Source organism: Mauremys reevesii, linkage group 3 (genome assembly GCF_016161935.1).
Source record: "Mauremys reevesii isolate NIE-2019 linkage group 3, ASM1616193v1, whole genome shotgun sequence".
Taxonomy (NCBI): Eukaryota; Metazoa; Chordata; order Testudines; family Geoemydidae; genus Mauremys; species Mauremys reevesii.
The window spans coordinates 93,612,840-93,636,193 of NC_052625.1; the positions used below are offsets into that span (position 1 = coordinate 93,612,840).

At 40.3% G+C, this 23,354-nt stretch overlaps 1 protein-coding gene across 13 annotated transcripts in view; it reads right to left on the minus strand.

The window, feature by feature from the left end:
* ARID1B (AT-rich interaction domain 1B) overlaps positions 1–23,354 on the minus strand; it is a 405,616-nt gene that overhangs the window by 65,668 nt on the left and 316,594 nt on the right. For 9 of the 13 annotated variants that reach the window (XM_039529451.1, XM_039529448.1, XM_039529453.1 and 6 more), the window contains 2 exons: positions 16,245–16,572; positions 14,088–14,216 (listed from right to left, as the gene is read on the minus strand). In XM_039529451.1, coding sequence (XP_039385385.1) covers positions 14,088–14,216; positions 16,245–16,572 — 457 coding nt within the window. The remainder of the gene's footprint in view (positions 1–14,087; positions 14,217–16,244; positions 16,573–23,354) is intronic. The other 4 variants (XM_039529457.1, XM_039529455.1, XM_039529454.1 and 1 more) reach the window with 1 other exon arrangement.

Genomic DNA, 23,354 nt, shown 5'->3' on the forward strand with positions numbered 1-23,354 from the left:
TCATACTCTGACACCAAATGGGTTATTATAATGAGAGTAATTCAGGAGTGAGATCTACAAACACATTTTCCCTGCAGGATTTACACTCACACTCTCTCTCTCTCACACATACACTTTTGTTATGGATTTTCCCCCTTGCCACATTATGAGCTTCCTTGGAGAAGTGAAGCTGTAATCTGCCATCAAGGGAGGTTGTGAATTGGGAGAGAGAAAGAAAGGAAAGAAAAATAAAAAAAAGTAATTGCTTGCTGTGCTCTGACCAGAAACTCATCAGTGAGTAATAACTTAAACCACAACAAAATTGTATGAGATCAGGATGCTAGTTACAAAAGCCTTAAAATGGCATTTAAAGGTAAGAGAGTGTGTGTGTGTGTGTGTGTATTTGATTTTATATATATATATACACACACACACACACATATATAAAATCAAATATAATGTAACGCTATATTAAAACTTAATTTTCCCTTTTTTTGTTAGCTGTTAGTATAAAACTTCCCAAACATGTATTTGTCTCTTCCCTTGTTTAGTGGAGAAACTCTGAGTTACAACAATAATAATAATTTAAAAAACAAACAAACAAACAAACAACTTTCTGGTGTGATGGGTGCTGAGACTTTTGATAAAATTCATTTTTCAGGAGCGGGAGGGAAAAGAAAAGTGTATGCTTGAGTGGGTGGGTGGGCAGGGAGGGGCCATGGCTTTGAAATGCAGATGACAGTGAAGAAACATTATGAAATATCAATGACAAAAGCATGTAGGTTAGTACCAGTGAGGATGTACTGATACCACATCAGTGGAATCAACTCACACTAGGTTGCTCAATCACCATGCATGAAAGGCAACACTGAAATGTGGAATAATCTGCTACCATCATAGGGAAAAGATAGCACCCAGCATCTCCTATACACGTTATCATTCAAGGTTACATTTAGATGTGAACCTAAGAGGAAAATAAACCCAGCATTCAGTTCTCTATTGGCCTGATTTGGAGCTATGCTGCTCGGTACGTCTGAAAATTGTAGCCACGTGTTTATCTGTTAATTTACTGGCTACTGTCACCAAATCAGCAAACTTTTGCTGCTAAATGGTTCACCTCATTGGTCACCTACTCATTTTCCATTGGGATCTAAAGCCCAGTGAATTGTAGTGGCATTACTTACATTACATCAAAGTCTGAAAAAGCAAAGAAAGATGCAAATCTAATTCATGAATATTAACATCATCACCACATAGCATTTACTTAGCTTTTTCAACTACATACCTCTAACCATCTGACAAAATGGGATATGTCTCTTTATCCCTGTGTTATAGATAAGGAAAAATGAGAAGCAGAATTAAGACTCAGACTTTCAAAAATGGTCTCAAATTTTGGTGCTCAGCTGTAGACACGGAAGTCCTGAATTTCAGGGCAGAGCATCCACAACTCCAATTGAAGTTAATGGGAGAGGCAGGTGCTCAACACATCTGAAAAGCAGGGCTAAGGTTTCTAAAGCTGGAGACTCAAATTAGAGGCCACTTTTGAAAATATGGCCATAAGGAGAGATACCCAAGGTAACATAACAAGATACATGTAGCACTAACCCACAGAAATAAATCACTAATCTCCTTTGCTCCTGATCACATATGGGTGTATTTAGCTAAATGTATTGTTCTTTGACTTTATAATCCTATTGTGGTATTGCAATATGGACTTGTCTACATGGTGCAGCAATGCGTACTACAGGGATGTGATTTCTAAAGCACAATAATGTGTTGCACTTTAACTGGTCTGCATAGATACTCCTGGTGTGTACTGAAGGTTCCCTAAACCTAACGCTGTTTAAAACAGTACTATGTTAAAGCGCATCAGGGACCATTTAGTGCGCACCAGCAAGATCTACATGAACCAATTGCTGTGCGACATATTATTAATGTATATTATCCTACCGTGTAGACAAACCCTGCGTAAAGCACCAGGTGAACAATGGTCTTTTATTTTTTTTAAACATGTGCCAACATTTAGTGGAATGACTGCAGGATTTAGCCACTAATTTTGATCTCCCAAAATATTTTTATTACACACTGTTCTTCCATGTGCTTTGAGGCGTCTACTCTCATATTTTCTAGTTTAAGAATAAACTAAATCATCTGCAGACAACTGCAACCTGTATTAGATAAATGCAACATAATGCTTGGTGACAGAGAACATGGGACTGCTGAAAAGCTGACCAAGTCAAATGGTCTGTAATCACACTGAAGCTATGCTCTCTTAGTGACCCCCGGCTACCTTACTGACAAGGTAGATTTAAACTGCAGTTCTAAAGACAGCTGCTTGTCTACTGTCCCTATGAGATATAATGTGTCAGCACTAGGAGGAGATACATTTCTTGGCCCAAGTGTAGCATGCAATGGGACAAAGAGGGATTCTGTAGTCCGAACAGTAATGTCAGGAGCACAGTTGGACGCTAGACAACCCAGCAAGCTCAGCTGGGCCCAAGGAGCCTTCTCCAAGTAGTCGTGCTTCCTCATAGGGCAGGGTGGTCAGCAGCCTGCTAACTGAGCCTTGCAGCTGTGGCAGCACAGCAACTACTCAATGAATACCACGCCCTCAGCTGCGCTTGCCCGGCTCTCCCTTCTGCTTCCTGTTCCAGCCTGCTTCCAGTCCTTGTTCCAGCTCTGCTCCTGCCTTGATCCCACCTGCTTCAGCCTAACTCTTGCCTCTCTGCCCTGCCCGACCTCTGGCTTGGGTTCTCAACCCTGACTTTGGCTTACTCTTCAGCTTGGTGTTCCTGATCTTGACTTCTGATTTTTTTGGCTTGGCACCTGAATCCTGGCTCTATGCTTGCCATTGCTCCGAACTTCCACTACAACCACGAGGCAAGGTCCTGCTCCACCCACTTGCAAGTGAACTGGTTTGCTGGAAAAACCAACTTGTCTTGTACAGTATGGGAATGAAAGGAGTTAGTCAAGCTGAATCAGAATGCCAAGAGGGCTAGTTTAGTCTGGTTTGACTTGAAACCAAAATTAGGAGTGACTCATATGACTCTCTCTCTATGTACCTTCTATTTTTGTGTATGTTTATAAATAGCATTCTTAAAAAAGCAGAATGCCCTGTGAACTCCAATTCAGAATGAATTACTTGAAAGCAGGTGAGAATCTGTTCCTGGTGCATTAACAGCCATAAGGTCACCAATGTGTAGCACTAAAAATATAAACGAAGGGAAACAGACATGGAATTTTTCACACTTCCCTATGTGCAATTGCTGAAGAACTGATCCAATTCCCCCCCCATGTATTACTGCCACAAAAAGAATCCAGGATCCTCAACTTCCTCTGCCACTTTGATCTTGCACTGTGATTCTCACACTTCCCTCCACCAAGATTTTATGATGGCTCAGTCGCATTTTTGCATCACTTTTGAGCACTCCCTAGCTCTACTAAGCTCACTGTGCTGGCAACTAACTAAAATCCTGATCACTTAATGCCAGCACTTCAAAGTTCAGGATTTTCAGAGTAAATTTCCTTTGTCTCCCAGCACACTGAACACAACAGAGCAGGGTGCAGCAACATGGCAAGAGAGAGCAAATCAAGACAGTAGGTCCTGAAAAGTGATTTCCAGAGGGGCAGGTTTTCCACTAGCATTCTTGCCCAACAGCCTGGAGCTATTTAATTTTTACCAATAATAAAATAATATTTATAATAATATAATTATCAGCCTCAGGATTTCTGCATTCAGACATTCTCCTGCTAGTGACACGGTGCATATGTCAATACAAATCCCCAGCAGGCTCTTCCTGCAACTTGTGCTCAAAAGACACCAGAAACTCACTGAGGTCAGAGGAACAGTTTGACAGTTTCAGTGCATCTGCTATCATCATTACACAGAGACACACCTAAAGCTGTAGATGGGAGAAGTTGGGTAGCTCTCCCATAACATACAAAATGTAACCCCTTAGCTGTATTTATGTCTTTATTATTAATATTCATCTTACATTAGCAGCTAGTGGCCCAATAAAAATTTATGTTCCACCATTCTACATAGGAAGAGAGTCCGTGCTGCAAAAGGTTTATAGTTTAAGAGAAAGGCATTATTTTCTTTTAACCTCCCCTGAATATCCTTGATATGTCAACTCTGTTAAAGTACAAGCCCCTTCCTTTTTTCTCTCTGCTGTACGAGTTGCACATTGAATGTGTCAGGTCACAATGAGACTTGATCGTTCTGTCACTTTTTCCATTCTGCCCACTAGGAACAAGGGACTCTTCACCCTGTTTTGATTCCCATGATGGTCCCCATCTACATCACACACATTTTCTTCCTGTTCTTCAGATTAAGGTAATGATGCAAAGCATTAGTTTCTCTGGCCAACAGACTGATCCTATCTACAAAAGCTTGTTATCTGGCTCTTGAAATACTCCTGATCATTCAAAAACAGTGTTCAAAATGACATCTCCCTTTCTCCTGAAGAAGCCAAGCTTTGTGATTGTCCTAGAAAAGCAATCGATGAAGCGCTGTATTATTAGTATTCCATCGATAAAGATAATATCTCTCCATTAAAAGCAGAAGTTAATTTGTGTTTCCCATTAAATCCAGTTCAGAGGCAGCAGGTTCCTAAGCTAGATTGATTCCTATACTGCAAATCTGTTTTAACAGAACTATAATTCCAATAGAGGGAATCATCTTTTCTAAATAACTAAAGGGACTAAGCCAAAATTGGAAGTGAGACAGTAATCAAATCAAAGTATCTTTGAGATTTCCGAAAATTCACAGCCACTATCAGAGAATCAATCACCCTGTCCCTGCCCAATATACCCTTGCTCTCACTATTTAAAAATGGTTACGTTCAAAGGAGGGAAGGACTGTTTATTCCTGAGGACTGTGGTTGATCTCTAATGGCATGAACAGCATACAGCAGTCCATTTGATGGATGAGTAACAAAAAACAGTCTCCCTAAATCATTGGTTCCATATTCCTGTGTGGGATCTATAGCCTGCTGACACCCAGGACTCCAAAATGATGGATTTGCTTTTCAGTAAAACAAAATTCCAGATAAAAATTTATTCCCTTCACTCCAGTACACAAATAATTTTGTTCAGTGTGAAGTTTCTGCTGTCTTTACACATTTTTATCTGCAATTTGAGATGATTTACAATATATATATATTTATAAAAATCTCAAAAGAGACGCTTCCTGCCTCTCTTTCGTTTAACAAGTATACACTAGCTCAATTATACTCTACCCCTTCTGAAAAATTTCTTACTTCAGGAAAAACCTGCATATGGTTCTGCTCCCAAATGCAAAACATGAGCAAAGGAAGTTCACTTGAAGGGGGAAAAAAAAAGAAAAAAAAGCACCAGCTGGAAGTAAATGACTATTTTTGGTGGAGGGAGGAGGGGCAAGGGTCTTTAAAGAAAAATCCATCAACCTTGGTTTAGCAGCTCAGCTAGAAAGCTCAATTACAACTATCATTAATATCTTTCCTTTGATCCCAAAGTCACTTAGAAACTTTGTATACCTAGAAATCACTTCACCAAAACACTGAAATGCAGCCAACTTTGAGGTGGAGCGCAGCAGATGTTTAACAGTTCACAGGAACACTACACAACTGTTTAGGCCAAAAAGCAAATACTGTATCATCCAATTGAAACTGTAGGGGGATTTTTTTGGAAGCAGAATGCAGTCTCCCTGACTGAAATTTATTGCTTGGGTATCCAAGCAGTACTAATAGAAGGCAAGGTGGGGCTCATTTTGACTCATTTTGTTAAGGCTCCTCTAGGAAATCAAAAGTGTGGGAGTCTTTGGAAGGGGATGAAACACCTTGAAGTTTTAGAGTTGTGGATAATCTGAAATTCAATAGGACTAGCTCCCTTGCATCTTCTGTCTTACACAATAATTGTATATTAATGTTATATTGGCTTGGGAGGATTAGATTTTTATCAGTAAATGTCAGTAAACATCGATCTGACTGCTCACGCACAAATCGATGAAAAAATATTCCAATGATGATAATAGATTACTGATAATAATTACAGATGGGCAAAGTAAGAAAAAGGCTGCTTGAGAACTCAGAGTTTGATGTAAAGCTATTTACTTTGTATATTTTCACGTGATGTTGACAATTTGTGTGTTAACCATTATAAAGCTTTAACCTTTTGCATCTCAGTGTCCACTATCATGAAATAATTAATGTCTGACCCCCACAATTTCCCACAGCCGTGAAAATTTAAATAGATTAAAATAGGAAAAAATACTTTTGTGTAACTGAAAATTTAAATCAATAAAAATGTAAAAAATGCTTTAAAATAAACATGGATATTATCCGTTGAAACGATAAAAAAAGAAAAACTGAATTCTGCCAGAGAGAAGACTGGGCAGAAGGATGCTTTCTATAATAGGATCCTATTTCAAAGGCAATAGATGAAATGCCCCCAGTGCTGGCTCCAATTACAGCTACTAGTTGCTGTCTTAGCTTAGTTTACTTTGGGGATTTCACAGCTGGCAGCCTTACATCTAAAAATGGCCTGGTTTGAATAAGCATAGAAACTTGAATGAGTACTTAACCTTCCTGAACTCCACAACACTTCCCAGTAGAGAAAAACAGCACCTCCAAGTTCAGGAGGAAGATAGGAAACAATAGGAAACCCTATGCCTCGCCCCAGGAATAATAAAAAGAGATTTTATTGCAGCACTTTAAACCTTTCTGTGATGTAAGCACTGCATGTCACAAGTGTGCTTTTTAAAATCATGATTATAATTGTAAACTTAAATTCCGAGATCAAAAGGGTTAAACTGGCAGACAATGTAGTTACAACATTCCTCTCTTTGAATATCTGAAACCATTATGGCAACACTCACCGTATCTAGGACTTAAAACGTTCAGAAGATATATATTTTTTGTAATTTAGATTTTTTTTAAAGTGTATTCCTCTTCCCCTCCCTCCCATTTTTCCCTTTTGACATTTTAATGCATCATGTCCATTACTGTATTTCCTCACCAGTGGCTTCTAGTCCATCAGTAGTATTGTATTATCCAGGCGGTGGATAAAATAATATGGAAAAAGTGCTTTGCTGGCACCAACAACATGAAATATGAATTATAAATACACCACACTGGAGAAATGCTGATGGAAGGTTTGTGTGTGTCAAATACATATGCGTATATATACACATACTGTATACTAAATATATACAGGAGAAGAAGTTACTCATCTTGGTTCTTTGAGATGTGTCCCCCAATAGGTGCTCCACTGTAGGTGTGTCTGCGCCCCTGTGCTCCTGATTAGAGAACTTTCTTAGCAGTGTCCGTTCAGCCCGTATATGCACTGCTCCTCGCCTGTCATGAGGCTAGCCAGCGTGCATGGGTGAACCCTCTTCAGTTCCTTCTCTATTGCAGAGTCACTGACAAGAATTCCAAAGTAAAGGGGAGAAGGGCGGGTTGTGGAGCACCCATCAGGGGACACATCTCAAAGAACCATTGTTACTGCACAAGATAGGTGGCACCCAAGGAGTACCCACCACTGGAGGCTGGGACATTGGCATCGAGTCTGTTACAGATGATAGTACTGTGGCACCGAAACTGGTGTCTGCACCCAAGTCTCGCAGGACAGTATAATGTTCTGCAAAGGTTTGTGCAGATGCCCATGGAGCCGCCCTGCAGATTTCTGATATAGGGATGCCCTTGGAGAAGGCGATGGAAGTGGAGACCGATCTTGTAGACCGCGTGCATATTGAAGACGGGGGTGCTACATTATGCATCTGGTAACAGCGAAGATACAGTTCGAGACCCATTTGGAGAGTCCCTGAGCTGAAATCACTGTACCTTTTGATGCAATGGAGAGGAAGTCTCAAGAGATTTTCTCAAAGCTCTTGTCCTGTCTGAACAGAAGTTCAAGGCTCTCCTCACATCGAGCATATGAAGGATGGACTAGACTGCCATGTGAAGCCATGGCCACTTGTTCTTTAACACATCTTTCCATGAAGATGGTGTTCCTGATTGCCATCACCTCAGCAAGAAGGATAGGGGAGATAGTGGCTCTGATGGTGCATCCCCCTTCACTGTGTTCATCCCCAACAAAGTCACTCTTAGACCACATCTGAAATTCACTCTCAAGGTGACTTCCACATTTCATATAAATCAATCTCTGTTCGACCTGTAAACTGAACCGAACCACACTTGGAGGGATCTCATCCAGTCTGGCATGAGCTATAACCGATGTACCAAACGCAAATGCCCCAGAAGCTGGTGGCAGTGTCTGGACGAAATCTGAGGCCTGGATTGCACCATCTCTAACAGTGTGGAGAGCCTGAGAAATCTGTGATGTGGGAGGAGCCTCTTCGCCTGGATGGAGTCGAGGTCGACTCCTATGAATTCCATCCTCTGTATTGGTGTTAATATCGATTTTTGTGCATTGATTTGTAGGCCAGATACAGGAAGAGGTCCAGTTTGGTTTGAGTGATTTGCTGGGCTTTTGTGAAGGAACGTGCCCTGAGAAGGCAGTCATCCAGATAGGGATAAATCATGATGCCTTGAGAGCATAAGAGGGCCGCCACTACCCGAGAGGACCTTGGAGAATACCCTGGGGACTGATGAGAGGCCAAAAAGGGAGTGCTCTGTACTGGTCGTGGTCTTGGCCTAGTCTGAACCTGAGATAATGTCTGTGACTTGGTAAAATCAAAATGTGGAAGTACGCATCTTGGAGGTTGAGTGTTGAGCACCAATCTCTTTTCTCTAGTGCTGGAATAACCATTGACAAAGTGACCATTGTGAACTTCTGCGCTTGATAAATTTGTTGAGCGCTCTTGAGGTCTAGTATAGATATTCTTTGATATCGAAAAGTAGTGACAGCAGAAGCCTTCATCTCTTAGATGTGTGGGCACTGGTTCTATGGCTTCTATGCTGAGGAGATGGTTTATCTCCTGATGTAGCAGACTTTCGTGAGAAGGATCCCTGAAGAGGGACAGGGAAGGGTGTTTGTCCCTGGCACACAGTAGCATGACCAGGGACAGCTGCTGGTGAGCCTGGTGCCTGCTCCAGTGGGCAGGGCTGGGGTCACTACAACCATGCTGGAGGAGCTGCCTGGGCTGGGCACTGGCTCCTGCAAGTGGTGGCCTGACATGCTACTGCTTTTGAGGCTGCAGTTCCTGCCTCGGTTGCTGGCCATGGCCCTGCTGGTCTTGCTTGTTGTCTGTCGCTAGAGTCCTGCAGGTACGCGGATATTCACTTTATATTTGTGGATACCCGCATCGATGGGTATAAATTGTGCATCTGAGCAGGGCTCTACAGGCATGCCCAACCAGGCCAAATAAGATCCTCAAAAAAAATGGGGGAGAAGAAAAACTGAAACCTCTCACAGCTAGCTAACTAATTCCATACTAACAACAACTAACTCTAACTAGAAACACTAAACAACTACAAAACATGCTGAGGAACACAAGAGGCAGACACGCTAGAACTCCATCTCAGGCCGAGGTAGTAGAGAAGGAACTGTAGGTGGTTTGCCTACACAGCCCTATATACTGTTGCAGAGAGAGATGAGGTTGTACAGAGCGCAAGCGCAGATCAAGCAGACATTGCTAATGGAAAATCTCCGATCCAGGGCTTGAGAGGAGTATGTGCACCTGAAATGAAGCACCCACAGGGACACTACTCAAAGAAGAAACATGCCTTGTAGTGATAGTCTCAAAGGGCTCGATCAATTTAGCTTAAAAAAGAGAAGGCTAAAGGATGAACTTGACTGCAGTCTATAAGAACCTACATGGGGAACAAATATTTAACAATGGGCTCTAGCAGAGAAAGATATAACATGATCCAGTGGCTGGAAATTGAAGCTAGACAAATTCAGACTGGAAATAAGGCACAAATATTTAGCAGTGAGAATAATTAACCACTGGAACAACCAAGGGTGATAGTGGATTCTCCCACACTGGCAATTTTAATATCATGATTGCATGTTTTTCTAAAAAATCTGCTCTAGGAATTATTTTAGGAAAGTTCTATGGCCTGTGGTATACAGGAGGTCAGATGAGATGATCACAACTGTCCCTTCTGGCCTTGGAATCTATGGAAGTTCTAGTCTGAAAAATAATTCTAAGAATAACATTGTGTGGTTAACATAAGAACATAAGAACATAAGAAGGGCCGTACCGGGTCAGACCAAAGGTCCATCTAGCCCAGTATCTGTCTACTGACAGTGGCCAATGCCAGGTGCCCCTGAGGGAGTGAACCTAACAGGCAATGATCAAGTGATCTCTCTCCTGCCATCCATCTCCATCCTCTGTCCTCCACATCCCTGTGGGGAATAGCGGACAGCGCTGGGAGCGCGGCTCAGCGCTAGCCTTCACAACCTCCTCAGGCGCTTAAGGAGTTCCACAATTTGCAGCGCTGCAGAAGTTTGTTTTCACACCCTGCTGCCTAATTATATATTCTCTATCTATTAATTCTTTTAACATCCTCCCTGTTTTTTTTTTTTTTTTTCCCACACCTCTGCACACATTCTCAGAACTAGAACTACTATAATTCCGATCTTTTTTCCTTTTCCTGACTTTTTGTAGCTAAATTAGCCCCCATCATATGTGTATGTATAGTATTTTTTTTTTTTTCCAACATACATTCATTTACATTTATTAATTTCATTTTTTTTGTTTTTTTTGCTATCACTTAGTTTTTTGTGTGATTTTGAAGTTTTTCACAATCTGCTTTGGTCTTAACTATCTTGAGTAGTTTAGCGCTGCAAATTTGTAAGTGTAGCCAAGCCCTAAGAATAACATTGTGTGGTTCAATGTTTATTGTGTCTCAAGGATTTCCAAATCAAAGTTACACCATTTACAAGTAAAATTAAGCACAGGCTTGTTGTGACTACCAGCCCTGAAAACTCAGCCTGGGACTTGAGATTTCATCTGGGCTCTTTCCTTCTTCTCCATCATCAGCAAAGAGCCTGCAGGTGATATTAAGCCATCTATTATACCTGTGAAACTCTACTGTGTTCAATTCATGCTGTTGGTGACTCCTAGGCAGATTTGGAGTAGAACCACATTTGAAAGCATGTAAAGGGCATATCAACCCAATGTAAGACCATGTATTACCCCACTGCTGTGGCACTTCTGGTCTCTGTTGGCATGATCAAAGAAACCATATCACTTTAGTTTCCTATGTAACTCTTAGAATAAACCATCTGCGTTATGCCCCGTGGACACCAGCTGGGGTGATGGATAGGAGGAAATTAACCAGCTCTCTCTTAGTATATGTATAAACAGCAGTTTTAAAATGACCAGAGGTTATAAATAGCTCCCAAATGCTCAATTCAATAAAAGACTATAATTTTTAAAAATTCCTCTAAATTCAAGTAAATGAAGCTCTTGCTCGATCAGAACAGTCTGAACAAAAAATCGTATCATGAATTTATGAGTTAACACATTTTCCAACAAGGCAGATTTACTCAGAATGACATAGCTGACAGAAGAGATACTCAAAGTGCTTTTGACACATCAAAATCCTGCATTAATTTTGGGTGCCAAACTTCAAACAAGTGGGGTTCAATTTGTGAGTGCTGAGTACCTACTTCTCCAGCAGAAGTTAATGGGAGTCATGGGTACTGAGCACCTGTGATAATTAGTCCCTAGATATCTCAAGTTGGGCACCTATAAATTGACGAACACAAATTTAGCAAACACATGAAAATTTATTTGTTGCCTTTTTACACTCTCGCATGTGCATCCAGTTGAGAAAGTCTAAAGATGTACGTTCATTTTTATAGTGAGTTCATTGAATCCATCTATGACAATTGCACAGATTTGCATACACCTGAACATACTCCTTTTATCCACACTATCAGGTCTTTTAAAATTGTAACTTGAGAAAGAGACTTAACTCTTTAGAGCACTCTCTTCCTCAAAGGCATTCACCACTCCCAGCTCCCCAATCCTTTGGAGCCTGATCCAAAGCCCATTGAGGTCAGTGGTAGTCTTTCCATTGATTTCACCGAGCATGAATCAGATCCTTAATGCAGAATTCCTATCATGATAATAACCTGTTTTCTGAAGCCAACCGATATATAAAAGGAAGATATCTCTTTGTAATCCCTCCCTATTACTTTCCTGAAGTAATTAACTGTATATAATACTAGAGAGTTATTTTGTACTGCTTACTGTAAGTTGTTATGTAGACCAAGCAGAAACATTCTGGGCTACGTGGATTCCTGAAATCATGGCTGCTGCTAGTAACAAAGGGCTTGGACAGATCTCTCCTTCCTTTACCTCCAGCATCTCAGTTTTCATTCAGGAAACACTAGGCTGAGTACATGACAGGGACTAACACATCATAAGGTTTCATTTCATAGGAAAAATAAGCATTCTGTAGGCTGCAGGACATAATCCAAGGATAATACAGGGCAGGTTGAAAGGTCAGGTCAAACGCTCAGGCAAATTGTGTGACGCACACCTAGAACATTCCTCAACCATCTCTCTCTCTTTCTCTTTTAATCTTTCTTTACCCTTTTTTTTAATTAAAAAGGTGGTGTTCTGTAGTGAGGAAAAGGACTGGGTATAACTCACTGAGCGTCTCACATCTTGATCATCTAGCTCTGGTTAGGTAACACTGATTTTCTGCCCCAGTGGAAGTGATTTTACTCTGATGCATGCCATTTAAATTCATTTTACACAGCTGCTTAATGTGGCTTGGCAAGCCACAGCTAAACTAGCTTTCTATATCTAAATGGGACTCCTGAGTTCATAAAGGACAGATCTTGTGGATTAGCACTAGATAAATGTCTCTCCCCCACTGATATGTTGCTACTGATTTAGGAGTTGACCTTGAAGGCTACCACAACCTACTTATACAAACAGACTGCTGTATAACTATAACCTAATCATTTTGTTTCCTTTTAACTCTACATACAAGAATATCTTTCTCAGTTATAAATAATCTCAAATAATCAAATAATCTCTGAACCCCACAAATCTATCCTACAAACTCAAGACATACATGGAAATAGGCTGCACGGTGTTCATGCACTCTGGCATATACCAGAGTAAATCTTTCCAATTCCAGCAAATGCCAGCGGAGTGGGGAGAGGGGGCAAGATTTGCTATTTTGCAGCTTCTAACATTTTAAATAAAGAGAACCAATACTGATTTTTATAGTAGTTTCTCAACTTTCTTTTCTGGAGTTTCTCGAACTTTTTCTGTGTGTGTGGCTATGTAAACAATATACAGTTCATGGAAAACTGAAATTGAAACTTGCTGATGACTGGGAAGGCACTGGCAATATGGGTCTTGAGACTTCCTATTGGTCAGTAATGGAGATAACGTCATGGAGGGAATTCCACGACACTTGAAACTAAGATGAAGTCTTGCACTGTGGAAGATCAAAGGCTGCACTGGAAGCAGGTTTGTACATATTTCCTGCCCCCTCCCTCATCCCCGACACTGTGATTTGTAACAATGCTGCAGAAATCACAGCATGAAGAATTCTTATGGAAAAACATTAGGCATGTTTCAAGCTAATGTTTCATATTGGACACTCCAGCATGTTTAAAACTCCTCAGTAGGGAGGGACTAGCAGATATCTTTCAAACACACACTCTCTCAGTCATGACATAATGAAACCTTTTGTAAGTCCAATTAATGAATCTTGTCATCGCTTTTAAAATAATTCTCCTGTCAAAAAGGGGTGGTTGTATTATGTGAGAGTAGCTCACTGAAGTGGTAGTAATGCCAACAACTACAACATCACAGTCATGTAAGCAATGTTCCTAAACAAAACAACGACAACAATGGGGGAGAAATGATGCCTGGAGTGTGTGGTGGGGTGGATTTAATTCTTTTTCAGTGATGACGTTCTTCATTTCCCTCTCAGGCATGAAGGAAACAGAGCCATGCCAAAAGCCATGCAGGGTGTGTGTGAGTGAGTGACATGCAGATTTTCATCATATTGTCACAGTGGAGTTAGTAAAAACAAAAACAAAAGAACAAAAAAAACCCTTTATGATGCAAATATTTGAAATTCTTTCACTTGATTTTTATATTCCTTCAGCAGCCAGATGGCATGTTCATAAACATTAAAAAAACCTGCTAAGGTCCCACAGCAAGTCCAGTTTGTATTGCTACCTACCCGTACTGGTCAGGCTGGTGCATCATGGGAGCCTGAGCGCTGCCATAGTTGGGGTGCTGTGAAGAAAACATGGGGCGTCCGCCAGCCCCAGACTGGCTGGGATAAGCAGGCGACCTAATGTATGGTGGCCTAAAGCAGAACAAAAGAACAGCTTCTTTGGATTTGTTCTGTATCAAGTATGAATCACCCTGTCAACTACATTCCTTCCATATATAAGTATGGAGGGCTTGCAGAATTAAGGCCAAAAGCAATAATGCTATCTCCCATACACTTAACCTGGGATCAAGGAGAGAAATATTGTGCTTCCAATCCTTCAGAATAAGAAAGGATTGACAGGTTTCACCCAATTTGTAGCTTGTATATGTTCTTTTTGGGGTAAAGACCTGATGACTGCATAGTCCTCCTTGCAGGTGTTGGATCACTTGAATTGGCAACGTGATGAAAAGGCTTTGAAATGGTGCATTTTTGACCAGGCAAAGCTAGAAACTGAAAGCAAGTCTATCAAACTGATTCGGGAGGGAGGTGTGAGGTGGGAGCAGGAATTAATTATCTTAATTTTTAATCAAACACCAGGCACTATATTCAAAGTATAAGGCAAATCACCACCATATACTTTCCATTTATTACAATCAATTCTTTTCCTTTTAATAAAAAAAACAACATGATTTTTTCTTTGTCCACCCACTTGTACTATTATAAAGAAAATGCTCCTACAGTTGCAACAATGGCTAATTTATTCCTTCTAGCCTGACCTACCAGATTACATCCTAAACCAGACAGACAGAACCAGACTTTGTAAATCTTACTCAATAGGTCTGTGAAAACAATCAAGCCAACCAGAGCCTGCTGGTCCACAGGCAAGGGTCTAGGCTATTTTGCAGAAAGGGAGTGTGATTTATTTTACTAAAAGGGAATGTGAAAACAGTGACTTTATTATTGTTTTAAAAGTTTTACTAACACTTAACAGTAGGAGCCATCTGCACTCCAAAAGCACCAAACAAGAAAGCAACATGTACCTAAATGCATTAGCTTCCTATTTCCTTTTGACATTGTGTCTTAGAATTACCTGCACCTCCAACTTCCAAATACCGTTGTAGAATGTATCCTAGAATTTTATAAAGACCTATACATGCATATGTGCCTCTATGTGTGCGCTTACGTGCGCTTAATATACACATGCATAAAAACTGGCATACACATAAGAGGGGAATGAGCTTGTAGTAACCTCAGATATAATGAAACTCCTTTTTTATGGTGAAACAAAATAAAAGCATCGGTCACTATTTGTTTCAATTCAGTGAAACATGCACATTCCTTATATGAAGATGTTCTGAGAAAGAAACACTTCACTATAGGCACTTAGGCACCTTAAAAACACTCAAGGGCTAATCTGTGGCTTTGCCACAAGCCATGAACAAGTGGCAGTGTGTAGCTGCGCTGCCCTCAGGAGCAGACAAGAAACCAGATTGTGACTCAGAGTCACAGTCTAGTTCCCAATTCCCCCCTTGCAGGTGGGTGAAAGTAATTTCCTCCAGTTTATACCTGGTGCAGCTTGCTTCTCGTTCCATGCCAGCTCAGCTCTACTGGCTCGTGTGTTAGGGAGGAGACAAGGCTCCGCCCCACTCCCAATAGCTGCCTGCATGGGAGTGGGAGTAGTGGCCCCATAGAAATGGCTCTCCCCTAGTGCTGTTACCTACAATATGGATAGGAAGCACAGGAAAGTAAGGGGAGCCTTGTGCCCCATTACATCCCAGCACAGGCACGCAGCCAGGGACACAATCTGGCCCTAAAATAGCTACAGGATTCCAATTCAAATATTAAAATTCTCCATTTTAAGTTGTAAGAGCTTGTTTTTGGCTCTTGATGTCACCATAGCCCTGTGGGATTTCCTGTTCTAACAGCCTATAGTGCCAGGAATCATATTGTAAATGGCAAGTCCTCTCCTTGTAAGGCCAGTTCACACAACATATAGCTGTACTGTACTTTCCCTTACATTTAAGATTGTTCTTTCACATTCTTTGTTACCCGTATATGTATAGGACATATAACTAGAGCATACATAAATTAACGCATACATCTACATAACTGTTACCGTAGAAGTTTCTGAAATAATACCAAGTTTCTACTTGTTTAAAATCCTTTCACTTGGATGCATACCTGCTCTGAGCGGAGTTTGCAGCAGCCTGCATCACTGCAGCAGCTGCCTCCTGTGCCTTACGGTTCACAGTTGGCATGGGTGGGCCCATCCCAGGGCCTCCCTGCAGAGACATGCCAGGAGAATTGGGGGTCATACTGCCCATGTTTCCAGGAAATGGTCTGCTTTGCATCCCAGCTGATGGCATCCGTCCCAGGGGCATGGTACCACATGGCTGGCTTGGCCCCTGTCCATGCATCTGACTATTGGCATTTATACCCATGCCGGGTCCTGGGCCACTGTAACTTGTGTTAGGCACCCCACTGTAGGTTGACGGTCTGGAGTAGTTTCCTAAACAAAACAACAAACACAGAGAAAAACATAAAACTTTTCATCTGATGTTTCCATTTAGCAAGTTGCCTGCCGGAAAATTCTTTAGGTAGTCAAATAATGTGAGTAACACAGGAAATGAGTCGGAATTTCTATTAACCATTAGAACACTAGTATTTTCCAGACTGATAGTCATATAAATGCATAGGGTGATATGAATATAGAAACACACTGCATCTAAAGAGTTAACAATTGATCAAAAATGTTTTGTGCACTGAAGAGACACCTAGGGTTAAAGAAACTCCTTATATAAATTCTTTTCTTACATAAATTCCTTTTATTTTTGCTCATTTTATATCATCAGAGATTTCATCCTTCTGTAATTCCAGCTCCAAAATTTTCTCATTGGAGCCCTGCTCCTAAAGGTTCTGCTCCTAACCAAAGTGTGAATTTACAATACAGATGTGCCAGTGGTGATCGGCGATGCTAGGACTTTAGGAATCTTTCCCTTCCCTTTCAGAAGTCCCATTTTACCCTAGTAGAGCTCAGTGTCCACAAAGTTCCTTTTTGATTCCCAGTGTTTCAATTTTCGCATTGGAACTTTCTCCGCCTGTTGGTCTATATTCTAGCTGCTGCATGCATAAACACATGCAGGCTCATAACGCCCCCCCAAGTTTGTGTTTCTCTATGATGCAGAGTATTGCTTCCGGTTCTGTGGACTGTATTCAGTACATGAAAGGTGGGGTTTGACTCCCAGATTGTAAAACACTGAAAGATTAATAGTTGCCCACCAAAAACATGTAAGTGTACCACATGCTAAATATACCAAGTATCCACTGAACTGGACAGGGAAGCTCAAACACATGATTACACCAAAGCACCAACACCTCTGCCTTCATTTGGAGTCTTTCATGGCTACAAGAGGGACAATAATACTTAGTATTTAACCCAACATTTTACATACTCAGCTTACTTTACAAACATTTCCTAAAGAATCCTGAACATTACCTAAGTCAACGTGTTTTACCTTTTTCTTCAAATTTAAGTACTAACTTTTCTGGAACAGAATCCTACTTAAAAAAAACCAACAACGACAACAACAAAAACAAAACCAACCAACCAAAAAACAAAGAGCATAAGAAGGAAAAGAGAGGAAGGGAGATTTGACAGAAAAGATGTTTAAAGAAATATATAAAACCCCACATTTCCCTGGACTGCTCAACTGCTTTGCAATTTCTTTTCCCGTCACACCCAATTTAGTAGAAATACAGCTCAATTCCCCCCCATGGGATAACAAAGAGTGGAATATTCTGACTCTTCCTCAATATTCCCACGCTTATTTAAATGGTACAGCCAATGGGGTCTTCCTCTGAAATGAAGAAATAAGACATCTCTCTCTTCACCCCTCAAGCTACCAGAAAGAGAAATGGAAAGAATACAAGGAGTCCTTCATCCCCTTCTGTTTATATTGAAAAGAAATATATTAATCCATCATCTGACTGTATGTGTAATTAATTCATATATTCATGCCATTTTACTGTGCATAGTTCTCTTCCCCCGCCCCCCGGCCACTTTTAACTGACTCATTCAGTTACAAGCTCTCTACAGTGGAAACATATGTGACCTATGCTTTCGAAGGAAATGAAATAACACGTTACTCTTGTTTTAGAAACCCAGTATCTATGCGTGGTTGTTTCACAGAAGGATCCCCACAATGTGGTTTAGCAGAGATGAAAGTGCCCAGATTTAGCTGTACTCTAAACACTGTGCCCTGTTATTCCCCATGCTCTTCTAGTCATAGCCATTGTCAACTGACCATTTCTATTCTTGAAGAGGTCCTGTTACTGATGCCTCTTCCAGCCAAACCTCTTCAATCCAAATATATGGTGACCAAATGAGTGCTCAAGGCCTGTTGCTCTGGTCTTAACACTGCTTGGTAGATATATTTATGCAACAGGGTTGAGTGAACACATATACACACACAGAGTACAGCATGTTTTATATATATATATTACATTCACACTGTACTTAAGGGACCTTCCAATGAGGAGCAAATTCAGCCCTTATGTAAGCAGGTATTACTCCCACGGAAGTCAATGACAGTTACTGTCATTCCAGCTTATGCCAAAGTTGAATTTTGTCCTGAATTCCTAATTTTTTTCTGTCTTTAATCAACTAGGGTCTACAAAATATAATTCAGAAGCAAACATGGAGGAACAGACACTGATGACATTATTATTTTGAGACTATTTTGCATCAGGGACAGAATATTTCTAATTTTCCTTTTTTCCCCTTTGGTTTATGGAGACTGAGTACCACACACAAAAACAGAGGAATCTTCTCCATAAACACATGTTGGCTCAGTTAAAATCATTCGTCTCCAGGGATCCAAATCCGAGAGTACAGGGAAATGATATCCTTTCAGAAAGGAAAACATGTTTCAATGTTTTTTTCCACAGGTTTTTATTTTTTTTACTAAACATTTCCTCAATACCTCAAGTACCAGCTATTCTTATACCTTCCCCAAACCACAAAAAAGGAAAAATAAAAAGCCAAACAAAATAGAAGAGAAAAATCCAGGACTGAGAAGTGCAATCTTATTTCCATGTTTCTCTAATAGATTAGTAATTTGCTGGCAGTGGCTTTGACAGAAAACAGATGGATGCAGCATTAAACACAAAGAATGCAGCAGATGCTGGGCCAGCCCACATCAGCTGGACGTGTCAGGCAGCCAAGTCCAAGAGCCCACACTTTTCAAGTGGGTACAAGCCTGGCACAGCAGCTCTGGAATACTAGAGAGCAACCCCTCCCCTCTGCATCCAATGGATTTTCAATTCCAGCTCACACAAGCAAATTAGAATAGAATCCAGAAGTTTGGAGTCTCAAATGGAGGAGGAAGCAATCAAAGTTACTTGTAAAATGATAATTGGAGTTAAAAAAAGGGAAGACAGACAATAAAAACACGAAGACACTGACAACCTGCCAAAGGCTGAAACTTATGTCCCATGCTCACCACTGTGCTCAGGCATTGCTGTGCATGAACCACAGTATGTAACTGCACTTAAGGGTCTGATACCCTACAATTTCTAGGCTGTTAGAGAGGAGTGAAGAGGGAAGTTTCAGAACTGACTGTAAGTTTCCTTGCTTTATAGGTGGAGGTCAGATTCACAGTATTAAAAATAATATCCCTACATTTTTTTTAAATTGTCAACACTCCCATTTATCCATCAAACTGTAGTGGTGCCTTTTTTCGTTGGATAAATATAGATTTCAGGAATTTTAAAAAGAGGCCCATATTTAAATGAATGAGTTATTAACAAGACTATTATGTTAAATCCCTTTACAAGCATTTCTCATTAGGGGACGCTATCAAGTGGCGGAGGCCTCATGTTTAGGAGCCAACCTGAAAACACTCATTTGTAGAACTGGAGCCTTAGTTTTTACTTAAAAAAGAAATTACAAAACATGGTATTAATAGTTACTAATGTTATATTTTTCAAATTAAATGAAGGGTGTTTTTTTGTTTGTCTGTTTGTATTTTAAGATTTCGGGTGGGATTTCAATAGCATTCAGTATTGGCCTAATACACTAAAGCAGCGGTGGACAACCTGCGGCCTATCGGGGTAATCTGCTAGTGGGCCGCGAGACAGTTCGCTGACGTCCGCAGGCACTGCCACCTGTAGCTCCCAGTGGCCGTGGTTTGCCTTCCCAGCCAATGGGAGCTGCAGGAAGCGACACAGGCCACAGGGACATTCTGGCCGCCAATTCCTGCAGCTTCCATTGGCTGGGAACGGCGAACCACAGCCACTGGGAGCTGTGGGTGGCCGTGCCTGCAGATGGTCAATGTAAACAAACTGTCTCGTGGCCCACCAGCGGATAGCCCTGAAGGACCGCAGGTTACCCACCACTGCACTAAAGTCAATGAGACTTTTACTACTGACTTAAATGGGAGCAGAGTGAGGTAAACTCTGAGCACTTCGGAAAAATCCCATCCTTAATATGCCCTGATGGGCTCTATTCTATGCTGGTTCTTCTATGGCCCTAACAGCTAAGTATTTAAGAACCTTCCAGAAGAGCATTAAGAGAAGTGATTAACATCCATTACGATAACAATTATTTTTTATTTGTAATCAGTAGCACACAGGAGCTCTAGTCATTGACTTGGACCCCATTGTACGAGCTGTTTTACAACACAGAACAAAAAGACAGCTTACATACAGTTTAAGTGTGTTTCTTTCTTTGGGGTGGGCAAGAAAAATGGTGTTGAGGATTTTTTTCATATTTTAAAAAAATGTAATATATGTACTCTGTGCTATGTCTGTATTTTAGCAAAAGCAAGGTTGAAGAAGTGCACCTTGAATTTGGAGCATAAGGTGGTGATGGTTTTATTTCTGTGGGAATTTGTCCCACAGTCTTGGACCGGCCCGAGAGAGCTGTGTCCTATGCAAATGAGCTTTACTATTGCTGTGAAACTGCATGACAACCAAGTGAAACTGACCATAAACAGATTAGATAATTTCTACTCTATAGCTGGAGGCTAACTCCTGCAAACCCTAACTCACAGGAGTAATTTTTATTCTATTGCAGAATAAGGACTACTCCCTTGAGAAAGGGTTTGCAGGACTGGTCCGTGACTGACAAAGAAAACGTAAATTAAGGCACCCGATATAGCAAAGCACTTTAGCATATGCTTATCAAGTACACAAGACGTCTGATTGAGTTAAATGGGACTACTAGTGTGATTAAAATTAAGCACGGGCTTAAGTGCTTTGCTGGATGAAGGCTAAAATGAATTTTAAAAAAATATGATTTATATTTTGACACTTGAAAGACAAGTGGAGCAAAACTGTCGTATATTCTTAATTGTAAGTATATTTGTGGGCAATGTAAAAGGTTTTGACTGTAACTTTTGAAGTTCTTATTTCTGAAGTGTTATAATGCTGTAAAGTGCACCCTTTCAATGTTAATTTATTCTTTGTTTGGTCTTTGTATACGTATATTTGGTAACTGAAAGAAATATTTAACAAAGCTATAATTAAAAAAAAGTGATTTTTTGACTTTTTGAGCCAGAATGGGCTTTTATACAAATCTCTGTCACAATATTCATAATGTATCAAAGGTTAGTGAGTAAGTGTTAGAGAGGAAAGTACAAGTTATGCTCATTAAAAAATGAAGAGTTGTCTATTAAAAGATAAAACTTAAAAAAGCATTTGAACTAAAAATATATTGGATAAGGCCCAAGACACATTATGATTAGTGCTTGTGAATATTTAATATAATTATAACATTCACGCCAATGTTTCATAAATGGTCAAACAACATGGTGACAAATTTCAGGTTCTCTTCTCCCTTTGTCATCCATACAACAAAGTCTTCAGTGTACTAATTTTACAATTGCCAGAGGACGGAATCACCAGTCCCCTCTAGGATCTGACAGCGAAACACACTTTACATCCATCACACTATTCACCAAGCCCTTTTGAAACTACTTGTTAATGCTCATTCCCCTACTGCCCCCAAGTTCACATTTTAATGGCCGTTTCTTTTGACCATGACCCATAAAATCATTACATAGGCACTTTCATCTACAAAGAGAGGTGAAAAAACTGCTGAACTCAAGAGAAAAATAAAGCAATATTTGGCATGTTACTTAAATGCATTGATTTAGTATAAAAATCTTTCCATTCAATCAGTGTGGATTCATTCAGCTAATGTTTTACTGCACAGACACCAACTATTTCCATGGTCTGGAATCTCAACAGTATCAATGTGGCTTGAAGTCATGATGGTACATAATAAATCCACTGGATTTTTACCACTTAAGCTAGCTGCTCGCTTTTCAGATAACAGAAGCGCTCCTACAACATTTTACAACTACAAAATGCTTTACAAACAAAAGGAAGGCACTAGTAAATTGGACATAACTAATTAATCTTCACACATCCCTGTGAGGCATTATTATCCCCATTTTACAGTTAAGGAAACTGAAGCAGAGAAATTAATTGACTTGCCCAAGTTGAAAGAGGGAATCAGCAGCAGAGCTAGAATTAGAATTCAGGAGTTCTTGGCTCCTTGTCTTTTGTTCAGAGCACTAGAAGAAATGTATCATAGGGATTAATGAGAAAGGGATTTTCTGTGGGGTGAGATGAGCCACCAAAACAAAACAAGGAGAGGGATTAATTCTGATAGAACTCAGAATACTAAAATCATCCTCGTTAGAACTCACTTCCAACAGCATTCTGATGAGCCCTCTACAGAATTTCCTGGATCAAGATACAGACCTTTTTCAATAGAATAGCTATTTTCAGTAAACAAGCAATGGGAAGAACTTGCTGAAACAGACAAGCTTTTTGATCCAATTTGAAAGGAAATACTGTCCCTGTATATTCAATGGTTTCGCAGCAAATTCATTAAATCTCTAAACAGATGCATACTTTAAAGGTTATCCATTAAAGACGAAGCAACAGACTAGTTCAAGGTTGTGCGCATTAAATGTTCGGGGTAGAATTTGTTTCTTCTTTTTTTTTTTTAAATCCCTCAGCAGTTTTGTCAAACAAGCAAAATAAAAGGACCTATCTCTCGCTCTCGCTCTCAATTTGAAGGGTTAGTTAAAATTCACAAACCGCATACATTAGAGCTCAATATTACATTCCCACAGTAACTACTGGATTATGATACTCATTAATAGACCACAGTTACTACAAAATTTCAAACTGACCTCGGGGCTCCACATATCAAGGGAAATCCTGTTTTGGGACCAGTTTTGTGATGCTTGTTCCCTGAGTTGGTAGAACTCAAGCACA